The 27,691-nt window shown below is 42.3% G+C and overlaps 1 protein-coding gene across 1 annotated transcript in view; it reads left to right on the forward strand.

Annotated features, from left to right (window-relative positions):
* Positions 1-10,109: 10,109 nt before the first annotated feature.
* LOC105482296 (transcription elongation factor A1) overlaps positions 10,110-27,691 on the forward strand; it is a 59,215-nt gene continuing 41,633 nt past the window's right edge. Inside the window, exons 1-2 of the mRNA XM_011742321.2 lie at positions 10,110-10,499; positions 22,702-22,764. Of these exons, the coding sequence (XP_011740623.1) occupies positions 10,437-10,499; positions 22,702-22,764 (126 nt within the window). The 5' untranslated portion in view covers positions 10,110-10,436. The remainder of the gene's footprint in view (positions 10,500-22,701; positions 22,765-27,691) is intronic.

Consider the following 27,691-nt stretch of genomic DNA (forward strand, 5'->3'; position numbering starts at 1 on the left):
TGGCACACATCTTTAATCACAGCTAATCCCAACCACTCAAGAGGCTGAGGCAGGAGAATTGCTTAAGCCTGGGAAGCAGAGGTTGCAGTGAGCGAGACTGTGCTACTGCACTGCAGTCTGGGTGACAGAGCAAGACTTCGTCTCAAAAAAAAGAAAAAGAAAAACAATAATTACCCACTCTAAGGTATTCCTTTATAGCAATACAGAATGGATTAATACATTGTCTCTAAAAAAGATTTGTAAAAACTTCACTGGGTGTCTGGTACATGCCTACAGTCCCAGCTACTCAGGAGGCTGAGATGGGAGGATCACTTGATCACATGAACCCAGTAGTTTGAGGCTGCAGTGAGTCATGATTATGCCACTTCACTCTGGCCTGGGCCACAGTGTGAGACCCAGACTCTTTTTTTTTTTGAGATGGAGTCTCACTTTGTCACCCAGGCTGGAGTGCAATGGCACTATCTTAGCCACTGCAACCTCCGCCTCCTGGGTTCAAGCAATTCTCCCACCTCAGCCTCCCGAGTAGCTGGAATTACAGGCACCCGCTATCATGACCGGCTAATTTTGGTATATTTGTGGAGATGGAGTTTCACCATGTTGGCCAGGCTGGTCTTGAACTCCTGACCTTAGGTGATCCTCCTACTCGGCATCCCAAAGTGCTGGGATTACAGGCGAGAGCCACTGCACCCAGCCGAGACCCAGACTCTTAAAAAACAAAAATCCCTGACTTTGATGAAAGACGTAAATCTACACATCAAAGAAACTCAATGAACTCCAAGTAGAGTAAACTTGAATATATTCACACCAAGCCAATTATAATCAAACTGTAGTAAGACAAAAAGATTATTGATAGCAGCAAGAGCAAGAGAACTTATCACATCCAAGTGTTTCAATGAGATTAACAGCCAATTTTGCAGCAGAAACCATAGAAGCTAGGAAGTAGTGGGATGATACTATTTAAAATGCTGAAAGAAAAAATACCTGTCAATGAACAATTCTGTATCCAACAAAACTATCCTTTACTTGAGCCTGGAGTTTGAGAACAGCCTGGGGAACATTACAAAAAATACAAAAATTAGTATGGTGGCATGCATCTTGTAGTCTCAGCTACTCCAAGGAAGGAGGGTGGCTCAAGACCTGGATTTCGAGGTTATAGTGTACAATCACACCTATGAATAACCACTGCACTCCAGCCTAGACAATGCAGCAAGACTCCTTTTTCAATGACTTTGGCTGGATACCACAGGTAGTTTGAGACCTGGATTTTGAGGCTATAGTGCACAACCACACCTGTGACTAACCACCTGCACTCCAGCCTGGGCAATGAGCCAGACTCCTTTCTCGATGACCTTGGCTGGATACCCATGGGTGCCCTTACACAAGTGACCAAAACTAAGAGGGCTCCAATGGATGTGGAGTAGGAGGCAGCAGGCCTGGGGCAGCCAGAAGTGGGGAGAAGCCTCTGCTGCAGCCAGTTGGTGGGGGTTTATGGCCCCCACAGCATGTGGCAGACCCATATGCTCCTTCCTGTGAACACAGAGCCTTAAGAATCTAGCTTAAATAGGCTGGGCGCAGTGGCTTGTGTCTGTAATTCCACCATGAGAGGCCAAGGCGGGTGGATCACTAGAGGTCGGGAGTTTGAGACCAGCCTGGCCAACATGGCGAAACCCCATCTCTACTAAAAGTACAAAAATTAACCGAGCATGGTGGTGGGCGCCTGTAATCCCAGCTACTCGGGAGGCTGTGGCAGGAGAATTGTTTGAACCCAGGAGGCAGAGGTTACAGTGAGCTGAGACCGCACCATTGCACTCCAGCCTGGGTGATAAGAGCGAAACTCTGTCTCAAAAAAAAAAAGAAAAAAGAAAAAAAAAGAATCTGAATAATCCCAATTTAGCTTCAGCAGTATACAAATGCTGTGCTCCTATTCAATTTCATCCTTCTATCTTCATATAGTTGTTGTTACAAATGAAATCTGTACACAATGTATGCCCATTAACATAGATTTATAACTTACGCTTCTATGCATTTGTGTTTTAAATGGCAAATTCAGCTCACAATAGGATTAAAGTATGCAATTAAAAGAGATTGGTAAAATAAAAATTTTAAAAAGAGATATGTCTTCAAGAGACTCGTTTTAGATCCAAGACAAATATATTGAATGTAAAAGGATGGAAAAAGGTGTTCCACGAAAACAGTAACTAAAAGAGAGCTGAGGTGGCTATGCTAGTATAAAAAAAGAGTGAAAGTAGGCTGGGCGCGGTGGCTCACGCCTGTAATCCCAGCACTTTGGGAGGCCGAGGTGGGCAGATCACCTGAGGTCAGGAGTTCGAGACCATCCTGGCTAACACGGTGAAACCCCATCTCTACTAAAAGTACAAAAAAATTAGCCGTGTGTGGTGATGGGCGCCTGTAGTCCCAGCTACTCAGGAGGCTGAGGCAGGAGAATGGCGTGAACCCGGGAGGCAGAGCTTGCAGTGAGCGGAGATCGCACCACCGCACTCCAGCCTGGGCGACAGAGCGAGACTCCGTCTCAAAAAAAAAAGAAAAAAAAAAAAAATAGAGTGCTAGTCAAAATTTGCTACAAAAGAACATTATATATGTATAAAAGGGTTAAACCATCAAGAAGATATAACAATCATAAACATGTCCATGCCTTACAACAGAGCCCCCATATATATGAAGCAAGAACTGACATAGTTTAAGGGTGAAATAGGTGGTTCTATAATAATAATTAGAAACTTAAAAATACACCTCTTTGGCGAGGCGCAGTGGCTCATGTCTGTAATACCAGCACTTTGGGAGGCCAAGACAGGTAGATCACCTGAGGTCGGGAGTTTGAGACCAGCCTGACCAACATGGAGAAACCCTGTCTCTTCTAAAAATACAAAATTAGCTGGGCGTGGTGGCGCACGCCTGTAATCCCAGCTACTTGGGAGGCTGAGGTAGGAGAATCACTTGAACCCAGGAAGCGGACATTGCGGTGAGCCAAGATCACACCATTGCACTCCAGCCTGGGCAACAAGAGTGAAACTCCATCTCAAAAAAAATCAACAACAAAAAACCCCCACCACTTTTATTAATAGATAGAACGGTTAGAGGATCAGTAGGAAATACAGAACTTAAACAACATTATAAGCCAATTAGATGTAGTACATACAGTACACATCACCCATAAGAATACATATTTTTCCAAAGTGTACAGGGAACATTCTCCAGAATTATTATGAGGGAACATTCTCATATGTTAGACAAATTAAATGTCTCAATTTTTTTATTTTCAATTTTTTGGCAGAGTCTTTCTCTGTCACCCAGGCTGGAGTGCAGTGGCGGGCTCTCAACTCAATGCAACCTCCACCCCCGGGTTCAAATGTTTCTCATGTCTCAGCCTCCCAAGTAGCTGGGACTACAGGCGCACCACCATGCATGGCTAATTTTTGTATTAGTAGAGACGGAGTTTTGCTATGTTCGTTGGCCGGGCTGGTCTCGAACTCCTGACCTCAAGTGATCTGCTTGCCTCAGACTCCCAAACTGCTGGGATTACAGGCATGAGCCACTGCACCTGGCCTCAATAAATTTTTTTTTTTTTTTTTTTTTTTTTTGAGACGGAGTCTGGCTCTGTCGCCCGGGCTGGAGTGCAGTGGCCAGATCTCAGCTCACTGCAAGCTCCGTCCCCCGGGTTCCCGCCATTCTCCTGACTCAGCCTCCCGAGTAGCTGGGACTACAGGCGCCGCCACCACGCCCGGCTAGTTTTTTGTATTTTTTTTAGTAGAGACGGGGTTTCACCGTGTTCGCCAGGATGGTCTCGATCTCCTAACCTCGTGATCCGCCCGTCTCGGCCTCCCAAAGTGCTGGGATTACAGGCTTGAGCCACCGCGCCCGGCCAAATTTTTGTTTTTATTTCTTTTCTTATTTTTCCTTTCTTTCTTTTCTTTTTTTTTTTTTCTTGAGACGGAGCCTCGCTCTTATTGTCCAGGCTAGGGGCAATGGTGTGATCTTGGCTCACTGCAACCTCTGCCTCCAGGGTTCAAGCGATTCTCCTGCCTCAGCCTCGTAAGTAGCTGGGATTACAGGTGCCTGCCACCATGCCCGGCTAATTTTTAGTATTTTTAGCAGAGACAGAGTCTCACCATGTTGGCCAGGCTGGTCTCGAACTCCTGACATCAAGTGATCTTGAGGTCAGCCTCCCAAAGTGCTGGGATTATAGGCATGAGCCACCATGACCGGCCTTGTTTTTATTTATTTATTTATTTTGAGTCAGGGGTCTTGCTCGGTCGTCCAGGCTGGAGTGTAGTGGCACAATCATAGCTCACTGCAACCTGTGTCTCCCAGACTCAAGTGATCCTCCCACCTCGCCCTCCCCAGTAACTGGGAGTACAGGTACATGCCACCATGACTGGCTATTGTTTTTTATTTTTATTTTTTTAGTACAGGTGAGATCTCACTATGTTGCCTCCCTATGGTGGTTGATCTTGAACTCCTGAGCTCAAGCAATCCTCCTACCTCAACCTTCCAAAATGCTGGGATTACAGGTGTGAGCCACCATGCCCAGCCAAAGAATTTTTAAAAATCATAATCATACAAAGTATTTCTCTAACTATAATGTGATGAAGCTAGATATAAACAACAGAAGGAAAAAAGGAAATTTCACAATTATGTTGAAATAATACACTCATACAATTTCAAAAAGAAATCAGAAAATAGAACAATATTTTGAGACAAATGAAAACAAAGCTATGATATACCAAAACTTATGAAATGCAGTGAAAATAGTGCTCAGAGGGAAATTTATAGCTCACGAAAAAGAATAATCTCAGCCAGGCGTGGTGGCTCATGCCTGTAAATCTCAGCACTTTGGGAGGCTGAGGAGGGCGGATCACCTGAGGTTAGGAGTTCGAGAGCAGCCTGACCAACATGGAGAAACCCCATCTCTACTAAAAATACAAAATTAGCTGGGCGTGGTGGCACGTGCCCGTAATCCCAGCTACTCGGGAGGCTGAGGCTTGAACCCGGGAGGTGGAGGTTGCGGTGAGCAGAGATCATGCCGTTGCACTCCAGCCTGGGCAACAAGAGCAAAACTCCGTCTCAAAAAAAAAAAAAAAAAAGAAAAATCTGACATTAATTACCCAACTTTATGCCTTAAGGAATTGGAAAAAGAGAAGAAAAGTAAATCCCAAGTGTCAGAAGGAAATTTATTAAAGATTAATTAGAGGCAAAAGAAAAGATTAGGGCAAGGAACCGTGGCTCATCCCTGTAATCCCAGCGCTTTGGGAGACCAAGGTGGGAGGATCTCTTGAGCCTAGGACATTGAGGTTGTAGTGAGGTATGATTGTGCCACTGCACTCCAGCCTGAGTGACAGAGCAAAACGCTGTCTCAATAAAATAAAAATTAATAAAAGATAATATAATATAGATAACAAAATAAAATAAAATACCAAGAATAAATTTAGCCAATGAGGTGAATTTAGCCAAGAGTTGCACAATGAAAACTATTTTATATTGCTTAAAGAAATTAAAATAGATCTAAATAAATGGAAAGATATCCCATTGTAATGAAATAATAGACTTAATATTGTTAAAATGGCAATGGTCAATCTTCATGACCTTGGATTTGCAATTCTTTCTGAGATTTGACACCAAAAGCACAAGTAATAAAAGCAATATATGAATTGGACTTTGGTAAAAATATAAAGTTTATGCATGAAAGGTCAATATCAAGAGACTGAAAAGAAGCTGGGCAAGGTGGCTCACACCTGGAATCCCAGCACTTTGGAAGGCTGAGGTGGGAGGATTGCTGGGGTTCAGGAGTTTGAGACCAGCCGGGGCAACATAGTGAGACCCTGTCTCTACAAATAATCCAGAATTAGCTGGGCATGGTGGTATGTGCCTGTAGTCCCAGCTACTCAGGAGGCAGAGGCAAGAGAATTGCTTGAGCCCAAAAAGTGGAGGCTGCAATGAGCTGTGATCACACCACAGCACTCAGCTTGGGCAACTGTGAGACCCTGTCTCAAAAAAAGAAAAAAAAGACTGAAAAGATAACCCACAAAATGGGAAGGGAAACAATGCTTGCAAAACATATTTATCTCAAGGCTCTAGAGTCCAGAATTATATAAGAACATTTACAACTTAACAACATAAACACAACTCAGTTAAAACTTGGGCAAAATACTAGAATAGACATTTCTCTAGAGAAATCATAGACGGCTGGGGGAGGTGGCTCATACCTATAATCCCAGCACTTTGAGAGGCCTAGGTGGGCGGATCACCTGAGGTCAGGAGTTCCAGACCAGCCTGGCCAACATGGTGAAACCCTATGTCTACTAAAAGTGTGAAAATTAGCCAAGGGTGGTGGTGCTCCCTGGTAATCCGAGCTACTCAGGAGGCTGAGGTGGGAGAATTGCTTGAACCCGGGAGGTGGAGGCTACAGTGAGCCGAGACTGCGCCACTGTAATCCAGCCCAGACAACAGAGTGATACCCCATCTCAAAAAAAAAAAGAAACCATAGAAATGGCCAACACACACATGAAAATATGCTTAACATCATTAATTATTAGGGAAATGCAAATCAAAGTCACGATGAGACACCATTTCTTACCTCATCAGATAATTAGAGTTCTAAAAATGAACTAAACAGTCTGGGCACAGTGTCTCACTCCTGTAATCCCAGCACTTTGGGAGGCCAAGGTGGGTGGATCACCTGAGGTCAGGAGTTCAAGACCAACCTGGCCAACATGGTGAAACAGCATCTCTACTAAAAATACAAAACATTAGCTGGGCATGATGACAGGAGCCTGCAATCCCAGCTACTCCGGAAGCTGAGGCAGGAGAATCACTTGAATCCGGGAGGTAGAGGTTGCAGTGAGCTGAGATTGCACCATTGCACTCCAGCCTGGGCAACAAGAGTGAAATGCCACCTCAAAATAAAATAATAACAATAATAAGAAAAAGGACAAAAACAGTTGTTGACAAAGATGCAGAGAAGTTGGAGCCCTACTATGTTTCTGATGGGTATGTAAAAATGGTGCAACTGCCATGGAAAACAGATGGACAGTTCCTCGAATTTAAATGTAGAATTACCATGAAACCCAACAATTCCACTCCTAGGTTCACACCCAAAAGAACTGAAAACAGGTGTTCCCACAAAACTTTATATAGGAATGTTCACAGCTGCACTATTCACAAGAGTGAAAATGTGTAGTGAAAGGTGGGTGGAAATAATGCTTATGTCCATCATGTGATGAATGAATTTTAAAAATGTTATCTGTATACAATGCAATATTATTCAGCCATAGAAAGGAATGAAGTACTGACACAGCTACAACACAGGTGAACCTTGAAAACATGCTAAGTGAAAGAAGCCAGTCCGAAAAGGTCACATATTCTAGGATTCTATTTATTAAATATGTAAAATGTTCAGAATATTCAAGACTGTAGAGACAGCCAGTTAGTGGTTGCCAAGGGTTGAGGGGAGAAAGGAATCAGGAGTGACTGCTTAATTGATACTGGGCTTCTTTTTGAGGTGATGAACATTTTTGGAAAACTTTTGGGGACTATCGAGTGGTGATGGTGCTACTACATTGTTATTGTTAGAAATGCCACTGAATTGTACACTTCATTTTATTTTATATTTACTTATTTATTTATTTTTGAGACGGAACCTCGCTCTGTCACCCAGGCTAGAGTGCAGTGGCACAATCTCAGCTCACTGCAACCTCTACCTCCTGGGTTTAAGCGATTCTCCTGCCTCAGCCTCCCGAGTAGCTGGGATTACAGGCGCCCATCACCAGGACGGCTAATTTTTGTATTTTTAGTAGAGACAGGGTTTCACCATGTTGGCCAGGCCGGTCTTGAACTCCTGACCTCAGGTGATCCGCCCACCTTGGCCTCCCAAAGTTCTGGGATTACAGGCGTGAGCCACTGCGCCCGGCCGGAGATCTTTATTTTTAAACATAGGTGTCTACAGCTATACATTTCCATCTGAGCGTTGCTTTTGCCATATCCCATGCACACTGGGTATGTACACACCAGGCCTTTACACTTTAAAATAGCTAAAACAGGCCAGGCGTGGTGGCTCACACCTGTAATCCCAGCACTTTGGGAGGCCAAGGTGGGCAGATCACCGGAAGTCAGGATTTTGAGAACACCCTGGCTAATGTAGTAAAATCCCACCTCTACTAAAAATACAAAAATTACCAGGGCGTGGTGGTGGGCACCTGTAATCCTAGCTACTTGGGAGGCTGAGGCAGGAGAATTGCTTGAACCTGGGAGGCAAAGGTTGCAGTGAGCCGAGATTGCACCACTGCACTCCAGCCTGGGTGACAGGTCGAGACTCTGCCTAAAAAAAATTAAAAATAAAATAAAATGAATTAAAATCTAAGAAAATAGTTAAAATTTGTCTTAGACAAGGTAGCATGAAAAAAGAAAACTAGTTACAAGCATAAATTTTGTGTTATGTGTATTTTACAGTAAAAAAAAAAATCAACTGATTCTTTGGGAAAAAAGAAAAATGACAGAATTATTAGAATAAATATACAAATCCACATCATAAAGGGAAATTTTTACATACTCATTAATTGAGGCATCGAGCAGACAGCAAACAGGGATGTAAATATTGCAACATTTTCTGTAGAAAACAATTTTTTTCTGTGTGTTCTTTTTTAGAACACATAGATATACATAAAAGTTGACAAGACAGGCCGGGCGCGGTGGCTCACGCCTGTAATCCCAGCACTTTGGGAAGCCAAGGTGGGCAGATCACCTGAGGTCAGGCGTTCAAGACCAGCCTGGCCAACATGGTGAAACCCCGTCTCTACTAAAAATACAAAAAATTAGCCGGGCTTGGTGGTGGGCGCCTGTATTCCCAGCTACTCGGGAGGCTGAGGCAGGAGAATCGCTTGAATCGGGAGGCAGAGGTTGCAGTGAGCCGAGATCGCACCACTGCACTCCAGCCTGGTCAATAAGAGCAAAACTCCGTTTCAAAAAAAAAAAAAAAAAAATTGACAAGATAAATCTCAACAAATACTAAAATTTAAGCTGGAAATTAATAATAAAAAGATAACTTTAAAATGAAACGAAATAGGGAAACGATCCCAATACTTGTTCCCTAAATGAGTGAGTCAGAACCAGGAAAAACCTGTCATCTCAGTATAGAAAGAACATTATTAGGTGGTGTACTTTGATGAATGATAGTTACGTGGTGTGGGGAGTTATACCTGCAAATAGCATGAGTTGGTAGTGAAGGGTTTAAGTGGGGAAAGACTTTTTGGAGGAGCCTACATTCTCCACTATGAACCCTGTCACAACTTAAGTCACCTTCCTCTCTGATCCTCAGAAGCTGGTGGGATGCCTTGTGTAATTTCTGACCAGAAGGTTTCTGTCAACTGTTCTTCAACTATTCAAACTTCCTTTCCCAAGACTGGGTCTCAATACTCCAGGAGCTCACGAACGATTTGACTTTTATTTATTTTTTGTTTTTTTTGAGACGGAGTTTCGCTCTTGTCGCCCAGGCTGGAGTGCAATGGCAGTCTCGGCTCACCGCAACTTCCGCCTCCTGGGTTCAAGCGAATTCTCCTGCCTCAGCCTCCCGAGTGGCTGGGATTACAGGCCACCATGCCCGGCTAATTTTGTATTTTTAGTAGTGACGGTATTTCTCCATGTTGGTCAGGCTGGTCTCAAACTCCTCACCTCAGGTGATCCACCCGCCTCGGCCTCCAAAAGTGCTGGGATTACAGGCAAAATCGCTTGAACCTGGGGGCCAGAGGTTGCAGGGAGCCGAGATCGCGCCACTGCACTTCAGCCTGGCGACAGAGCGAGGCTTGGTCTCCAAAAAAAGGAACTCTTAAAACGACTAACTCCGTAACCTAATTTAGGGGACGCGGGTTCCGTTTTTCCCTGTAGCAGTCTCCTATGGAGAAAGTGCTTGGCTTCCCACAGACTTTAAAACCTGCCAAAGTTCCATGCTCGGAATCTGCCCCTGTTTCGAGCTGCTTGGGCCTCCGTGGGTTCTAAAACTTCGGGCTGTCAGGAGGTAACCGAGGGCCGAAAACCCGCCCTGTGCGGAGGCGGGGCCGGAGGTGAACGCGCAGCAAAACCTGGCATCTTCCATGACCCTCTAGCCGGAAGCCGCGCCTGCCCACTAGCCCGACGCCCGCCTGGCGGGAACCTGGGCTCGCCCCCTCCCAGCGATCTGCAGTCAATTGGTAGCGCCTGCATGTCGCGCGCGGTGTTCGATTGTCGCTGCCTGGGGAGGAGGAGCTGCTGCCGCCGCCACAGCCGCCGCCGCCGCCGCGGGCTTGGTTTGTGAGGAAGGGAGCCTAGGCCGGGGCCTGCGGTGGTGGGGCTTGCCGCGCGCTGGGGGTCGCTCCTGCCGTGTCCTGCGTTCCAGCTTCGCCCACTTCCCCTTGCCAGCGGGCTGGGCGCGGAGAAGACCTGCCGGAGCCATGGAGGACGAAGTGGTCCGCTTTGCCAAGAAGATGGACAAGATGGTGCAGAAGAAGAACGCGGTGAGCGCGGCGAGAGGCGCGGGCCAGGAGGGAGGCCGAGCCGCGGTCCGGCTCTAGGGCCCCCGGCTCCTTCTTCCTCCCCTTCCCCTGCAAGCTCTCGTCTGGGAGCCGGGCCCGTGGCGCCCGCGTCCCCGGGGAGGGTGTCCGGGCCCAGGGCGTCGGGTCCCGCGGCCACCGGCGATTGGACCCGCTCGTTCTTGTATTTCCAGTTCCTCCTCGCTGGTGCCGTGTAATAAACCTAATCGATTTAGGGATTAGGGCACGCTCTCCGTTGACTTTAAACTTTTGTGGTAGTAAAACCTTGGCAATTTAGCTTAGGAATTGAAGCGTAGAAAGTCCTCAGAATTTGAAAGAATGGACTCTTCCGTGATCTGTGGCCAACATCTAGAAAGAGCATTAAATAGAGGCTTGTGATCGGTATTAGACATCAGGCTGGTAAAATGTAAAACTCTTGTATCTTATTTTTGAAGAGGGCTGAACATTCGCCTGGTTATCTCAGCTGAGCTGCATGTTTGCTTAGCGATTAAAAAGGTAAAGTGTGCCAGTTTCTTGGCGAGTTGCTAAACGTTTTATAAAAAGCGGGTCTTGTCCTGTCGTAATATACAGAAGAGTTATGACTAAAGCACGCACATTCACCAGAATCCTGGTAGAGGGATTTGGACAAATCATATTGTTGGGTATTTTTTAAGTGATTTACCGTTAATACTGATGACATTTTCTTGTTATTGATGAATGTTTATGTGAGCATGTCCTTTTGTGGTTTGTAAGAAGTCGTCATACGACTAGTTTCTACAGTTTGCCCATTTGTCCCTTGATTCAGTCCTTGATTTCAGTCCCTTGATTCAGACTCATCTGTTCTCAGCTAAACTTATTTTTTTGAGACAGAGTTTCACTCTTGTTGCCCAAGCTGGAGTGCAATGACTTGATCCGGGCTCACTGCAACCTCCGCCTCTCGGGTTCAGGTGATTCTCCTGCCTCAGCTTTCCGAGTAGTTGGGATTACAGACGTGTGCCACCACGCCTGGCTAATTTTTTGTATTTTTAGTAGAAACGGGGTTTCACCATGTTAACCAGGCTGTTCTCAAACTCCTGACCTCAGGTGATCCGCCCACCTCGGCCTCCCAAAATGCTGGGATTACAGGCGTGAGCCACCGCGCCTGGCCTCTCAGGTAAACTTCTATAATTGTCTTCACCTAACTTTGTTTCACCACGTTCGGCACATTTTCGTCATCAATGTACCCGAAATAATTTTTCTTACATCTATGAAGTAAATTTCCATGTCAAACTAATGTGAAGAGAAAAGGGATGTTCTGATTTGTACAGCACTTTGGAGTTAAAAAGCATCTGCTCAGAATTCTTTTGTGACTCACACAGAGCTGTGAGTACATAAAGGGCATCCATTTTACAGATTAAGACACTGAGAGGTTAGGTACTACTACTTAAATTAAGTACTGTGTAGTTTGGAATAAGCCAGGACCCAGGTTTTCTTCAGGACAGCATGCTTTCCACATGACAGCTAGATCAGGAATTAGTGCTAGCACTAAATACATAAGACTTCAAACATCCTCTGTTCCCCTTTTTCCTTTAACAGGTGCATTGCCCAGTATTTCATTTCATACCCTGTTAATCTGTATTTGCAAATTTTGGCCTTTTAAAGTATTTCCTGTTTATTTTCTGTTCTAGATATTACCAGTGCCATTTTTTTCCCCCATTGATATGGCCCTTCATGTCCCACTTCAAATTCTGGTTATTTGGTAGGTTATCTGGTTATTGTAACATTTTCATTATTTAAACTGGAAAATTTTTCTCTGTGCCTGGAGATCCCCAGACTTGCACAGTAGAAGCTCCCAGGGAAAAAAGCCATTTGTTGGGTAATTTTCTCTCCAACTTAGGCTGTAATATGTATCCTTTAATCATCTAATGCTTTAGATGTTTGCTTGATTTTGTTTCTTCTAATAGGTGTTTCTTAAAATGAGTAATTTTTTAGTGGGCAAGTGTGGAGAAGATAAGTTCATATTTATCTGCAGTTCTCAAATCATCAATAAATTTTCAGATCTTTTGTAATGAGCCTGGAAGAGAATGAGAACAAACTCCACAAATAATCCTCAAATCTAAGTTTTCTTCTCAAATCTAAGTTTTCAGGTAGTTCAAAACTTTTCCAATATGAAAACTTGCCTCCCAAAAAGAAAAGTACAACTGACTGGCTTTTGTACTTTTGTTTTCCCCAGCATTTTCTCTGCCTGTCCTCTGGAAGTTCAAACAGGCTGATGAAATACAGAGAAAGAGAAATGGTTAGAATGACACTCGTCTTTTCCCCAAATACATCATCGGCCCACAGATAGCTTTTTAAGTGTTCAGTAATTCAGTAGAATGTGTTTTAGGGGTTGTAGAATTATGGTATATTTGTTTCTCTTTTTTCCTGTAGTTTTCAGATTTTTCTCTCAACTTTTTAAATGTTTTATATTATGAAAAAGTTAACTTTTTTCCTTTTTCTTTTCTTTTTTTTTTTTTGAGACAGTCTCAGTCTGTTACCCAGGTTGGAGTGCAGTGGTGCAATCTTGGCTCACTGCAACCTCCGCACCCCAGTTCAAGCCTCTCTAGTAGCTGGGACTACAGGTGTGCACCACCATGCCTGGCTAATTTTTGTATTTTTAGTAGAGATGGGATTTCAGCCTATTGGCCAGGCTGGTCTCGAACTCCTGACTTCAGATGATCTGCCCGCCCCGGCCTCCCAGAGTGCTAGGATTACAGATGTGAGCCACTGCGTCCAATCTGAAAAAGTTAAGTTTGAAGAGTAATAGTTATCAAAATTGACAAATTTAAGTGCAAATTTAGATATAATTTAAAAAAATATTTTAATATGCTGCTGCTTTACCTGAATAATTTTGTTTTACTAAGACCGTAGGTGTCACACTTAACTAAAATAAAAACAACTTACCATTTATTGAGCTATTACTCTGAGCCAGGTATTCTGCTAAATACTTACCCACCTTATTCCATTTATTCCTCAGGCAACTTTGCAAGATGAGTTTTATCCTCATTCTGAAAATGAGGATGCTAAGTATTTAGAAAAGTTAAATGAAAAGTTTTAAGCCAAATAGCTAGTAAGTGGCCAAGTGAAGATGTGAATCTAAATCTATTTTGCTCCAAAACTAGTACTACTCTGTTAAGCTACAGTGTCTCTCCAGAAGACCCTTGCCTCTGTTTTTGAACCATGCATGGATACAATTAAGTGAATATAAAATCAGCAAGTAAGAGTGTGAACTTGCTGTTTTGGGGCAGGTGTGTTTCCCTAGATACCTAGATCAATATCCTGACCCTAGTTCTACCCAAGATGTTGTCCCACATGTGTACTTGATCTCAAGTGCACATGACCAAGCCACAGTGAACTACAGAAAGTAGTTCAAAATTTTTAGGTATTAGCTGTTTTCTGCTTAAGCTTTTGTCTCGTCACTTTGATTTGATGTCGGTAACCGAGACTGACTCCTAATGTGTGTTCAAATCCTGGCTTTTCTGAACTCTAGCTGTGTGATTTTAGGCAAGTTCTTTGTCATCACTAAAATGTTTTTCGTCATGGTAAACTGGAGATAATTTCGTAAGGATTAAGTGAATATAAAATGCTTCTAGTGTAGGATTGTGGGCCTAAAGGATGTAGTAAGGCCTAAAAAACAATCTGAGTTTGCCTTTCTTTGTAAAGGATTCATTTAGATTATAGAAGGAGGATTGAGGCAAGGACATAAAGTTTTGAAGTTCATGGAGAGATTTTATGGGTAGTGTTGAGGTTTATTTATTTCTTTAATTGAAGGCTCAAGGTTGAGTGGAATTAAATTGCAGGGAGAGAAATTGAAATTAGATGTTAGAATTTCCTAGGAGCTGGGATACCTGAAATATTTATTTACATTTCCAAGTACCTGAGTTAAAACAGCAACTGCAACAAAACTTTCATATCTATATCAGTTAGATTAATTAGCATAAGTCAAAATTTAGAATGAGTACACAATTTTTAATAACAGCTTTATTGAGAAATAGAATTAAATTCACTCTTAAAGTGTAGTTGACTCTTGAACAATGCAGGGGTTGTGGTGCTCACACCATCCCCCCTCCCTACCTGCATGCGGTCAAGTAGTATAACTTTTGTAGTAGTATAACTCATTCTGTCATGTCACTCAGGCTGGAGTGTGGTGGCATGATCTTGGCTCACTGCAACCTCTGCCTCCTGGGTTTAAGCAGCTCTCCCACCTCAGCTTCCCGGGTAGCTGGGACTACAAGTGTGTGCCACCACACGCAACTAATTTTGTATTTTTAGTAGAGATGGGATTTTGCCATTTTTCTCAGGCTGGTCTCAACATCCTGATCTCAAGTGATCCACCTGCCTCAGCCTCCCAAATTGCTGGGATTACAGGCGTGAGCCACTGAGCCCAGCCTTTTTGGGGTATTTTTTGTAGAGATGTGGTTTCACCATATTGCCCAGGCTGGTCTAGAACTCCTAGACTCAAGTGATCCGCCTGCCTTGGCCTCCCAAAGTGTTGGGATTATAGGCACTCAGCCTGGGCGAAAGAGGGAGACAACATCTCAAAAAAAAAAAAAAAAAGGAAAAGAAAATAAAATCGTAAAGGAGAGAAAATATGTTTACTGTTGATTAAGTGGAAATGGATTGTCATAGAGGTCTTCATTCTACTTGTCTTCACATTGAATAGGCTAAGGAGAAAGGAAGAGTAGGTTTTGTCATCTAGGGTGGCAGAGGTGAAAGAAAATTCTCAAGTGGATCTGTGCAGTTTAAACCCATGTTATTTGAGGGTCAACTGTTAATTCAGTGGCTTTTAGTGTATTTACAGTTTTGTGCAACTATTACTACTGTATAATTTTAGAACGTTTTCATCACTGCAAAAAGAAACCCTGTACCTATTAAGCAGTCACTGCTCATTCAGCCCTCATGTGCCCCCACCAATTTCTCAAACTCCTCTGACAGCCACTAATATACTTTCTGTCTCTTTGTGTTCGCCAAAGCTGGAAATTTTCTCTCAGTGAAATTATACAGTATGTGGTCTTTTGTAACTAGCCTCTTTTGCTTAGTGTAGTCTTTTTTTTTTTTTTTTTGAGACAGAGTCTTATCTTGCTCTGTTGCTCAGGATGGAGCGCAGTGGCGCGGTCTCGGCTCGCTGCAACCTCTGCCTCCCAGGTTCAAGCAGTTCTCCTGTCTCAGCCTCCCGAGTAGCTGGGACTACAGGTGCAAGCCACCATGCCCAGGTAATTTTTGTATTTTTAGTAGAGACAGGGTTTCACCATATTGGTCAGACTGGTCTCAAACTCCTGACCTCAGGTGATCCACCCGCCTCACCCTCCCAAAGTGCTGGGATTAGAGACGTGAGCCACCGCGCCCAGTCTTAGTATAATCTTTTAAAGGTCAGTTCATGTTATATTATGCACCAGTATTTTATTACTTTTTATTGCTAAAAAGTACTCCACTGTACTGGTGGATACACAGTACCACAATTTTTTTTTTTTTTGGAGATGGAGTGTCACTCTGTTGCCCAGGCTGGAATGCAGTGGCGCCCTCTTGGCTCACTGCCACCTCCTGCTCTAGGGTTCAAATGATTCTCCTGTCTCAGCCTCCCAAGTAGCTGGGATTACAGGTGCTTGCCACCTCGCCTAATTTTTTTTTTTTTTTTGGAGATGGGGCCTTGTTCTGTTGCCTAGGCTGGAGTGCAGTGGCGCAATCTCGGCTCACTGCAACGTCCGCCTCCTGGGTTCAGGCGATCCTCCTGCCTCAGCCTCCCAAGTAGCTGGGACTACAGGCGCGCACCACCATGCTCAGCTAATTTTTGTATTTTAGTAGAGGTGGGGTTTCACCATATTGGTCAAGCTGCTCTCGAACTCCTGACCTTGTGATCCGCCTGCCTCAGCCTCCCAAAGTGCTGGGATTACATGCATCAACCACCCTGCCCAGCCTGATTTTTGTATTTTTAGTAGAGACAGGGTTTCACCATGTTGGCCAGGCTGGTCTAGAATTCCTGATCTCAGGTGATCTGCCCGCTTCGGCCTCCCAAAGTACTGGGATTACAGGTGTGAGCCACTGCACCCGACCACAGTTTGCTTATTCATTCATCATTTGGTGGACATTTGGACTATTTCAGCTTTTTGGCTATTATGAATAATACTGCTAAAAACATTCCTGTACAAGTGTTTGTGTAGACATATGTTTTCATTTCTGTTGGGTGTATACCTCGGAGAATAATTACTGGGTCATATAGTAACTATGTTTAACCTTTTGAGGAACTGCCAGACCTTTCCAATGTGGCTGCACCATTTTACATTCCAACTAGCAGTGTGTGAGGATTCCAGTTTCACCTCATTTTCACCAATATCATTTGTCTTGATTATAGCTTTCCTAGTGGGTGTAAAGTGGTATTTCATTGTGGGTTTGATTTGCATGTCCCTTGTGATTAACAATGTTGAGCATCTTTTCATTGCTTCATGGCCATTTGCATATCTTCTCTGGAGAAATAAATGTCTGCTCAGATCCTTTGCCCATTTTTAAAAAAAGAGTAAGGTCTGGCTATGTTGCTCAGGCTGGAGTACACAGTGGCTTTGCCCATTTTTAAATTGGGTTATCTTTTTATTACTGAGTTGTAAGAGTTCTTTATATTCTGAATACTAGACCCTTGTTACATATGCAGATACCGTCTCCCATTCTGTGGGTTGTCTGTCCACTCTTGGTCATGGCCTTTGAAGTATAAAAGATTCTAATTTTGATGAAGATGAATTTATATATATTTTTTCTTTTGTTGCTTCTGCTTTTGGTGTAGTTTAACTGCAAATTTGAGATGACATAGTAATATAAGTCCTGGCTTTATAGTGATGTTACTGAGCTATAACTCAAATATCTATAATTCATTGTTTAAGAAAATAGATAATGGGTCAGGCACGGTGGCTCAAGCCTGTAATCCCAGCACTTTAGGAGGCCGAGGTGGGCAGATCACGGGGTTAGGAGTTCAAGACCAGCCTGGCTAACTTAGTGAAACCCCATCTCTACTAAAAATACAAAAATTAACCGGGCGTGGTGGCGGGTGCCTGTAGTCCCAGCTACTTGGGAGGCTGAGGCAGGATAATCGCTTGAACCCAGGAGGTAGAGGTTGCAGCAAGCTGAGATCATGCCACTGCACTCCAACCTGGGTGACACAGTGAGACTCTGTCTAAAAAAAAAAAAAAGATAATATCTTAATTTTTAAACCTTGAAATCTTATAATAATGCCTATGAAGAAGACACTATTGTAGAAGAAGTAACTGTTTTACTTGATTGAGCTTAAATATGCTCACTGAAAAAGCCGGCTTATGGCCCTTGGAGATTATTGTTATGGTAGAAATAAGTAATTATTTGTATATCTTTGTACTCCTCACCAACCATCCTATGTGTCAGACCCTCTGTTTTGATACTTCATCTGTGTAATGTTGCCTCGTTTGACTGTTGTAACTACTCCTCAAGGTTGGTGTATTATGGTCACCTACATATAAAGAAACTGAAGCTTGAAAAGAACAAGTAACATTACCAAGATCTTGTAGTTAGCAAATGTCAGAGCATGGATTTGAATCTAAATCTGTCATATATGTATACCATATTCTTAACTGTAAATCCCTATTATTCCCTCCTTTTTACATCTCCTTGAGGAGAGGGATGTTTGTATCCTACATGGTCTTGAGTATACCAAGCACATAGTACAAGTTTTTGAATATCATGGTTTATAAAATCACTTTTTTTTATGTTACCAGATAGGAGCACCAACAATGTAATAAAATAGTGTGATAGCTGTAGTTTATCTTTCAGCCAGTAGTGTGAACTAAATTTAGCTCTGGAAATTAAAGAAGATTCTTTCTTTCTCTTGCATCATCTATAGGAGATGCTACAATCTCATAGACTTGACATGTATTCTTTTCTTTTCTTTTAGTAGAGGTAGGATCTCATTCTGTTATCCAGGCTGGTCTCGAACTCCTGGGCTCAAGTGATCCTCCTGCCTTAGGCCTCCCAGAGTGCTGGGATAATAGGCTGAGCCATTGTGCCTGGCCTAGACTTGACATTTAGGCGATGCTTGAGGAAGGCTAAAATACAGCTTCTTGTTTGATGGTACTAGTTACCTGAGTTCACAAAGGAGTGCTGCCACTGGTGCACTGCTGGGGAAAGGGCAGCAATATAAGGGTCAGGCGACTAGTTCATGTCCTTACTACCCATCAGTATGACCTTGAGCAAGTCACTTTCCTTTTCTGGGTTTAAGTTTCTTTTTTGTGTGTAATTAAGGGTTTGAAATAGATTATCAAAGATTTCTGTTTGTTTTAAAATTCCCCGATATCAGAAAGGGTTTCAGTCTTGCTCACTGCTGTATCCCCAGTGCAGTAGATCTTGTTACATTTGACGTTACTGGAGTAGATCTTACCTTTTCTAGTTAGTAATCATAGGACCTTGTGCAAGTTTCTTGACATATTTCCTCATCTGTAAAATGGAGATAATAGATACTTGCTTCTATAGGGTTTATAGTGAAGGTGAAATTAAATCTATGTAAAGTATTTAACAATGCGAAGCACGTAGTAACACTCAAAGTTTGTTGTCACCGAATTAATGTATGATTATCTGTTTTGCATTTCACTCATTCCGATCATCATAGTTATTTCTTTTTGTCTGTCTTTTTTTTTTTTTTTTTGAGATGGAGTTTTGCTCTGTCATCCAGGCTGGAGTGCAGTGGCACAATCTCGGCTCACTGCAACCTCCACCTCCTGGGTTCAAGTGATTCTCCTGCCTCAGCCTCCTGAGTAGCTGGGGGATTCCAGGCGTCTGCCACCACGCCTGGCTAATTTTTGTATTTTTAGTAGAGATGGGGTTTCACCATGTTGGCCAGGCTGGTCTCGAACTCGTGAGCTCAGGTTGATCTGCCCGCCTCGGCCTCCCAAAGTGCTGTAATTACAGGCATGAGCCACCGCGAAGAGCCCATAGTTATTTCTTAAAGACCTGTCAGTGAAATATTTACTTGAATTGGTTGGAACACAGTGCAATTTTCAGAAAGGTCATAGTTTTATTCCATGAGTGTTACTTTTAGCTTTTTCTTCCAACCATGGCCTCACCAGAAAGCTGAGTAGAAAGGGAAAGTAACAAAATTAATGCAAATATATTGCCTCTACTTGGAAAACAATTTAAACTATATGTCTTGTTGCTGATATGTTAGAAGAAGCAACTTAATACTTAGGAAATCCTGCTTTTTAAGGAACTTCTAGAAGTGTGATTCTTTATCCTTTTTAAGTGATTCTTGGTCAGAAGTAGATCAGAAATCCTGGAAATATGGATAGAAGAAAAATGTCAATGGTAGAGAATACAGGCCCACAATCTGGTTTTTTTTTTTTTTTTTGGTGGTGGTTGTTGTTGTTGTCGTTGTTTGTTTTTTAATTTTTCTTTTAGACATGGAGTCTCACTCTGTCCGCACGGGCTGGACTGCAGTGGCATGATCATGGTTCATGTAATCTCAAGCTTCTGATCTTTTTTTTTTTTTTTTTTTTTTTTGAGACGGAGTCTCGCTCTGTTGCCCGGGCTGGAGTGCAGTGGCTGGATCTCAGCTCACTGCAAGCTCCGCCTCCCGGGTTCACGCCATTCTCCTGCCTCAGCCTCCCGAGTAGCTGGGACTACAGGCGCCCGCCACCTCGCCCGGCTAGTTTTTTGTATTTTTTAGTAGAGACGGGGTTTCACCATGTTAGCCAGGATGGTCTCGATCTCCTGACCTCATGATCCTCCCGTCTCAGCCTCCCAAGGTGCTGGGATTACAGGCTTGAGCCACCGCGCCCGGCTCAAGCTTCTGATCTCTAGCAGTCCTCCCGCCTCAGCTTCTGGAGTAGCTAGGACTACGGTCATTGTGGCCAGTTAATTTTTTATTTTTATTTTTTGTAGAGAGGGAGTCATGCTGTGTTGCCCAGACTTCTACAGTTTGTTAATCAAAACCCTTAGGGTCTGATATATTTGGTAATTCCAGATTTTATAAAGATAATTTAGTACATACATCATATATTACATAATACCCCCAGCAGGATTTGGGCACTTCAGCAACCAGACATTAACATTTCTTTTTTTGTTGTTTGAGATGGAGTCTCACTCTGTTGCCCAGTTGGGAGTGCAGTGGCAAGATCTTAGCTCACTGCAGCCTCCACCTCCTTGGTTCAAGCAGTTCTCTGCCTCAGTCTCCTGAGTAGCTGGGATTACAGGCACCTGCCACCACACCCGGCTAATTTTTGTATTTTTAGTAGAGATGGGGTTTCACTATCTTGGTTAGGCTGATCTTGAACTCCTGACCTCGTGATCCACCCACCTTGGCCTCCTGAAGTGTTGGGATTACAGGTATGAGCCACCCCGCCCGGCCTTAACATTTCTATAGTCAGTTGTAATATTCACATTACATGGCATAAATAGAACACAAATAGCTTTACATGTGTTGTGATTAGGTTTAGCTGCCAAATGAGTTTACCTATGAGAAATCTAGAAATCTTTCGCTTTTCAAAGGTTTTTGGTCTGGGAATTTGCAGATAAGGGATTAAAGACTTCATTTACCCACAAAAATGTCATACCTGTAGAAATTCTTGTTTAATAATATGTTTTAAGTCAGTGTTAGATTTCTTTTCCAACAACTTTAATGTTTTACTGTTTCTAGATGACTCTAAATAGGAAGAATTTATAGAATTTTAAGATCAGGAGAGATCTTTAAACAGCAAATAATTAAAACATTATTTATAATAATATGTCATAATTTCTATTGAACTTAAATTTTTATTTATGAGGTATTGGGTTAAATTAAAATAATGTAACTCTTCGTTACCAGAATAAAAGCTAATGGTTTTATTCTCGAAGGCCAAGCCTTATGTCTGTCACCTTTAAATGAAAAATTACATGACTAGAAGCGTTTACTTGATTTTATATTTAAGAAATGAAGTGATACTATGAGAGTCTTTGCTCGCTTTTGCCTTTGGCATGTTTAATGAGGGACATGCTATGTTTCTTTCTGTTTTTTGGGGGGGGGATATCCTGTATTTCATTGATTTATAGGGTGCCTGTTTTCATACTTTAACATTTTAGAAAGCAGGATAGGTACACATATCATTGGCCAGATGGCCATTGTGGTGTTTTTTCACAGGCAGAATGCTAAACCTAGCATCAAAACTTGTGGAATCAGTGTCACTGGCTTGGAAGGAAATCTAAGAGAGATTAGTGAAGTACTCTTTGAATCCTGAGGAACCAAATGACTGTGAAGAGCACTGGAGGTGAAAAGCAGCTGTGCACACTGTTACAAAGCCAGCCCAAGAGCTCACGGCATTAGCTTTTTTGTGGATTCTTCTATGAAATGCTTTGTCACTTGTGTTCTTAAACAGCTCTTTGTGGGGTAAAAACAGATACTGTTGAATCTGAGTCAAAAAGTTCTGAATGTGAAGTACTTTTAGTAACACCTTAGCCAATTTTGTTTTACTCACATGTATATTTTTACATATGTAAAAGGTGACGTGGTAAAAACTTCAACACTAAAATAATTCTCTTAATAAGCAAAAGTAAAAAGAAGTTATAATGCCAGGCATGGTGGCTCATGCCTGTAATCCCAGCACTTTGGGAGGCCAAGGCAGGCGGATCACCTGAGATCAGAAGTTTGAGACCAGCTTGGCCCCCATCTCTACTAAAAATACAAAAATCAGCCCGGCGTGGTGGCGCATGCCTGTAATCTCACCTACTCTGGAGGCTGAGGCAGGAGAATCGCTTGAACCCAGGAGGGGAGGCAGAGGTTGCAGCGAGCCGAGATCATACCACCGCACTCCAGCCTGGGCGACAGAGTGAGACTCTGTCTCAAAAAAAAAAAAAAACGAAAAAAGTTATAATAAAACACTGTATCATAGCTTAATAGTTTTTTCTTTATTGATGGAATATAAAGATGTGATTTATCCAGATATAATACATTGAGTAAACATTAGACTAAATGAAATAGAATGTGATTGTATTCGATTAGATGAAATATGATAGATTGAATTAGTATCAAATTGGAATATTTTGCTACAACCTATGGCTGGTACTGTTGCTCCTTATCTGATTTTATTCCTCTTTAGGTGTTTTCTGTGATTCTCCCATGAACCTTATTTCTGGCTAGTCACTGTTTTACTATCTTGGAAATTCAATGTGAAATTATTTTATTTTATAGGCTGGAGCATTGGATTTGCTAAAGGAGCTTAAGAATATTCCTATGACCCTGGAATTATTGCAGGTATGTGCTTTTATGCATCACAGTTTTTTTAATAGGTAGTCGTCATAAAATACTGAAACATTTTCAGTCCCAATATGTTTTTGTAGTGTCCTGATAATGGTGTAAACCATTATTAACTGCTATTTTTTTTTTTACAGATGGCAATGTAAATCAATAATCTACTAAGTTGTCATTATAGAGCAATGTTGCCTTTCTTAAGAAGAATAAAACCTGAATCTCTAAAGTTGACAGTAGCAGTGAAATTTCGCTGTGAGAGGAAGTTGGATTCTTGGCCCTGATTTGGTCTCCTGAGATTTCCCTTTCTTGATCTATTATTGATAGCTGCTGCCAGCATGAAGCTAGCTTCAGGGTGAGGATGGCAAGGTGTCACTCCTCTCCCTTTTTTTTTCCAGCACCGGTCAAGCATGTACACAGTTGATGTCTAGTAGACATTACACAGATTCATTACTGAAGTCTTATTCTTTATTGATAACATTTATACATGTTTATGGGGGTATATGTAATATTTGGTTACATGCATACAATGTATAATGATGAAGTCAGGTTATGTAGGGTATCCCTCACCTTCAGTATTTATCATTTCTCTGTGTTGGGAGCATTTTAAGCCCTCTCTTCTAGCTATTTTGAAATATATAATGCTTTGTTAACTGGTGACCCTACTCTGCTGTGGAACCTTAGAACTTATTCCTTCTATCTAACTATGTGTTTGTACCCATGAACAAACCTGTCTTCATTCCCTTGCCTCACTTATGCACCCTTCCCAGTCTCTGGTATCCATCACTCTGCTTTCTATCTTTGTGAGGTCCACTGTTTAGCTCTCACATAGGAGTGAGAACATGTGATACTTGTCTTTCTCTGCCTGGCTTATTTCACTTAACATAACTCCAGTTCCATCCATGTTACTGCAAATACATGATTTCATTCTTTTTTATAACTGATAGTATTTCATTGTGTATATACACTACATTTTCTTTATCCAGTTATTCATTGATGGGCACTTACATTGATTCCATATCTTGGCTATTGTGAATATTGTTGTAGTAAACATGAGGGGTGCAGATACCCGTTTGTTAAACTGATTTTCTTTGGATAAATATTCAGTATTGGGATTGCTGGATCATATGGTACTTCAATTTTTAGTTCTTGAGAAATCTCCTTACTGTTTTATATAGTGGCTGTGCTAATTGACATTCCCATTAACAGTGTATGAGTTCCCTTTTTTCTGCATCTTCACCAGCATCTGTTGTTTTTTTGTCTTTTTAATAATAGCCATTCTGGGCCAGGTGCTCACGCCTGTAATCCCACCACTTTGGGAGGCTGAGGTGGGCGGATCACCTGAGGCCAGGAGTTCAAGACCAGCCTGGCCAACATGGTGAAACACCGTTACTACTAAAAATACAAAAATTAGCCAGGTGTGGTGGTGCATGCCTATAGTCCCAGCTACTCAGGAGGCTGAGGCACGAGAATCAATTGAACCTGGGAAGTGGAGGTTGCAGTGAGCTGAGATTGCGCCACTGCACTTCAGCCCAGGCCACAAAGTGAGACTCTGTCTCAAAAAATATATAAACAAATAAACAAAAATAAAATAATAGCCATTCTGACTGGAGGAAGATGGTATCTCATAGTGGTTTTGATTTGCATTTCTCCAATGATTAGTGATGTTGAACATTTTTTCTTATACCTGTTGGCCACTTGTTTGTCTTATTTTGAGAAATATCTATTCATGTTCTTTGCTCGCTTTTTTTTTTTTTAAGATAGGGTCTCTCTGTTGCCCAGGTGGGAATGCAATGGCATAATCATGGCTGACTGCAGCCTTCCACCTCCTGGGCTCAAGTGATCCTCCCACTTCAGCACCCTCCCATCCCTTAACCCCAGGTAACTGGGGACTACAGGAGCATGCTACCACGCTTGGCTCAATTTAAAAAAAAATTTTTAGAGACGAGGTTCTCCCTTTGTTGGTCTTGAACTCCTGGGCTCAAGCAGTCCTCCAGCCTTGGTCTCCCAAAGTACTGGGATTATAGGCGTGAGCCACTGCGGCCAGCATTTTGCCCACTTTCTAATGGGATTATTTGTTTTTTGGTTGTTGTTGAATTGTTTGACTTCCTTGTTTATTGTTGGTATCAGTCCCTTTTCACATGAATAGTTTGCAAATATTTTCTCCTATTGAGCAGATTGTCTCTTTACCCTGTTGTTTCCTTTGCTGTGCAGAAGCTTGCTTTCTTTTTTTTTTTTTTTTTTTTGAGACACAGTTTCACTCTGTGGCCCAGGCTGGAGTGCAGTGGTGTGACCTGCGACCTCAGCCTTCCAGATTCAAGTGATTCTCTTGCCTTAGCCTACCCAGTAGCTGGGATTACAGGCGCCTGTCATCACACCCGGCTAATATTTGTATTTGTAGTAGAGACGGGGTTTCACCATGTTGGCCAGACTAGTCTCAAACTCCTGACCTCAGGTGATCCACCAGCCTTGGCCTCCGGAAGTGCTGGGATTACAGGCGTGAGTGTTTTTTGATTTTCCATCAAGACTGAAACATAAAAATAAAACAAAAGTCAAAGTGTTAAAAAGGAAACTTAATATAGCCAATAACATGAATATCGTTATTTTCTGGTTGACATTTTTTATTATCCACAAATGCTTTCTTTGATATTTCTATTATATTCAGAATTTAGGGAAAGGTGGCGGGGGTGTGTGAACATGATTGAGAAAAAAAAGTCACATTTATTTTCATTAATGGCTAACTGAAATTGAACATTCTTTCATTTGTGATAACACTAAATCACAGTTGTATTACCAGTATTTATGACTGAAACTAAAATAATTCACAAATGTTTTAACTTCAGTTTACTTATATTGTAAAAGTATTGAAATTGCTCATTATTATTGCTGTTATACCTTATGCTAGGTCTTACTTAATGTTTTGATAAGGAAGGGCTTGGCACAGTGGCTCATGCCTGTAATCCCAACACTTTGGGAGATCGAGGCTGGAGGATTGCTTGAGCCCAGCAGTTCAAGATCAGCCTGGGCAACATAGCAAGACTGTCTTGATAAAAAAGAAAAACACACACCCAAATAAGGGAGCTTGTACATTACTGTCTTACGTTTAAAAATATTTTGTGGCCGGGTGCGGTGGCTCAAGCCTGTAATCCCAGCACTTTGGGAGGCCGAGACGGGTGGATCACGAGGTCAGGAGATCGAGACCATCCTGGCTAACACAGTGAAACCCCGTCTCTACTAAAAAATACAAAAAAAAAAACTAGCCGGGCGAGGTGGCGGGTGCCTGTAGTCCTAGCTACTCGGGAGGCTGAGGCAGGAGAATGGCCTGAACCCGGGAGGCGGAGCTTGCAGTGAGCTGAGATCCGGCCACTGCACTCCAGCAAGGGGGACAGAGTGAGACTCCGTCTCAAAAAAAAAAAAAAAAAAATATATATATATATATATATATATATATATATATATATATTTTGTAATTGTGTATTACATAATTGGTTTGCTTTGTAATCCTATGTATTTCATTTAATCTTTTTTTAACGGATTCTGAGAAGGGGTCCATATGCTTCACCAGACTGCCAGAAGGATCCATGGTGCAAAAAAAGGGTTAAGAACTCTTCCTCTAGGCTGGCCCAGTGGCTCTTGCCTGTAATTCCAGCACTTTGGAAGCCGGAGGTGGGTGGATCACTTGAGCTCAGGAGTTTGAGACCAGCCTGGCCAACATAGTGAAACCCCTATTTCTACTAAAAATACAAAAAAATTAGCCAGGCATGGTGGCATGTGCCTATAATAATCCCAGCTACTCAGGAGGCTGAGGCAGGAGAATCACTTGAACCCAGAAGGCGGAGGTTGCAGTGAGCTGAGATTGCACCACTGCACTCCAGCCTGGGTAACAGAGCAAGACTCTGTATTAAAAAAAAAAAAAAAAAAAAGAACTCCTCCTCTATCTATAGACCCCAGGAAGAGAAAGGAAGTAAGTCATGAAGTCCTACCTTCTGAATTCAGGTTCCTGACTTGCAACTTCTCTTGCAAGTTAACTCTAAGAATAAACTTTCCTTTGAGATAGGCCCTTACCGAGGCATAACTTTATCCTGACAGACCTATGTGGGGAAATCCACATCAAAAACAACATAGTAATCCCAATGTTTATTTAACAGGTACTTGTAGAGTTATAGAGAGTGTGGAGGTTGGATAGGGCTAATATTTATGACCATCTCTAATTTGTTCCTGGGTTTCCTTCTTTGGAAAGCCTATGTATTTATCTAACAAACAAATGAGTTTTACTATGATTAAGAATTGTGCTGGATTTATAAAGATGAATAAGATCAGGCCTTTCTCCCCTCATTGAGATTAAATTCTAGTAGAGGAAAACTGACATGTAAGCAAATATGTAGGTACCCAAAGAAAAGTCCATACATACAGTGTTCATCTGGGGGAAAGAAGAAGGGTCGGAAGAAGCACAAAGAAGTTTACTTGTCAGTCTAAGTACATAATCTGGGAGGTGCAGAATGCCGTTATGTAGGTGATAAAGCTGAAATCACGTCTCGAAAGATGACTAGGTTCTCCCTCAGCAGATAGACCGGGAAAGGTATTTCAGCAGAGGAAACAGTATATGGAAGCAGTGTGGCATTTAGAAGTGAAAATAAAGGAGAGTTAGTTGCATACAGGGTTAAAGACATGGGGAGAGCTAGTTACATACTGGATTTTAAAGACATAGGTGGTATGGCACGCAGGGCTTCATATGTGATGCTGAGAGCATCACTACTGAAAGGTGTTAGGCAGGGGAGTATGTGACCAGATTTGCACATTGGAGGAAATGGGAAGCTGGAGCCTGAAAGACCTGTTGACTAATGAAGTTATTCAGGTGAGGAGTGATGAGAGCTTAAACTAAGATAATAGCAATAGAAATGGAGAGAAGGGGAATTTGTTAATGAAAGACAGC

This window comes from Macaca nemestrina, chromosome 8 (assembly GCF_043159975.1).
Source record: "Macaca nemestrina isolate mMacNem1 chromosome 8, mMacNem.hap1, whole genome shotgun sequence".
NCBI lineage: Eukaryota > Metazoa > Chordata > Mammalia > Primates > Cercopithecidae > Macaca > Macaca nemestrina.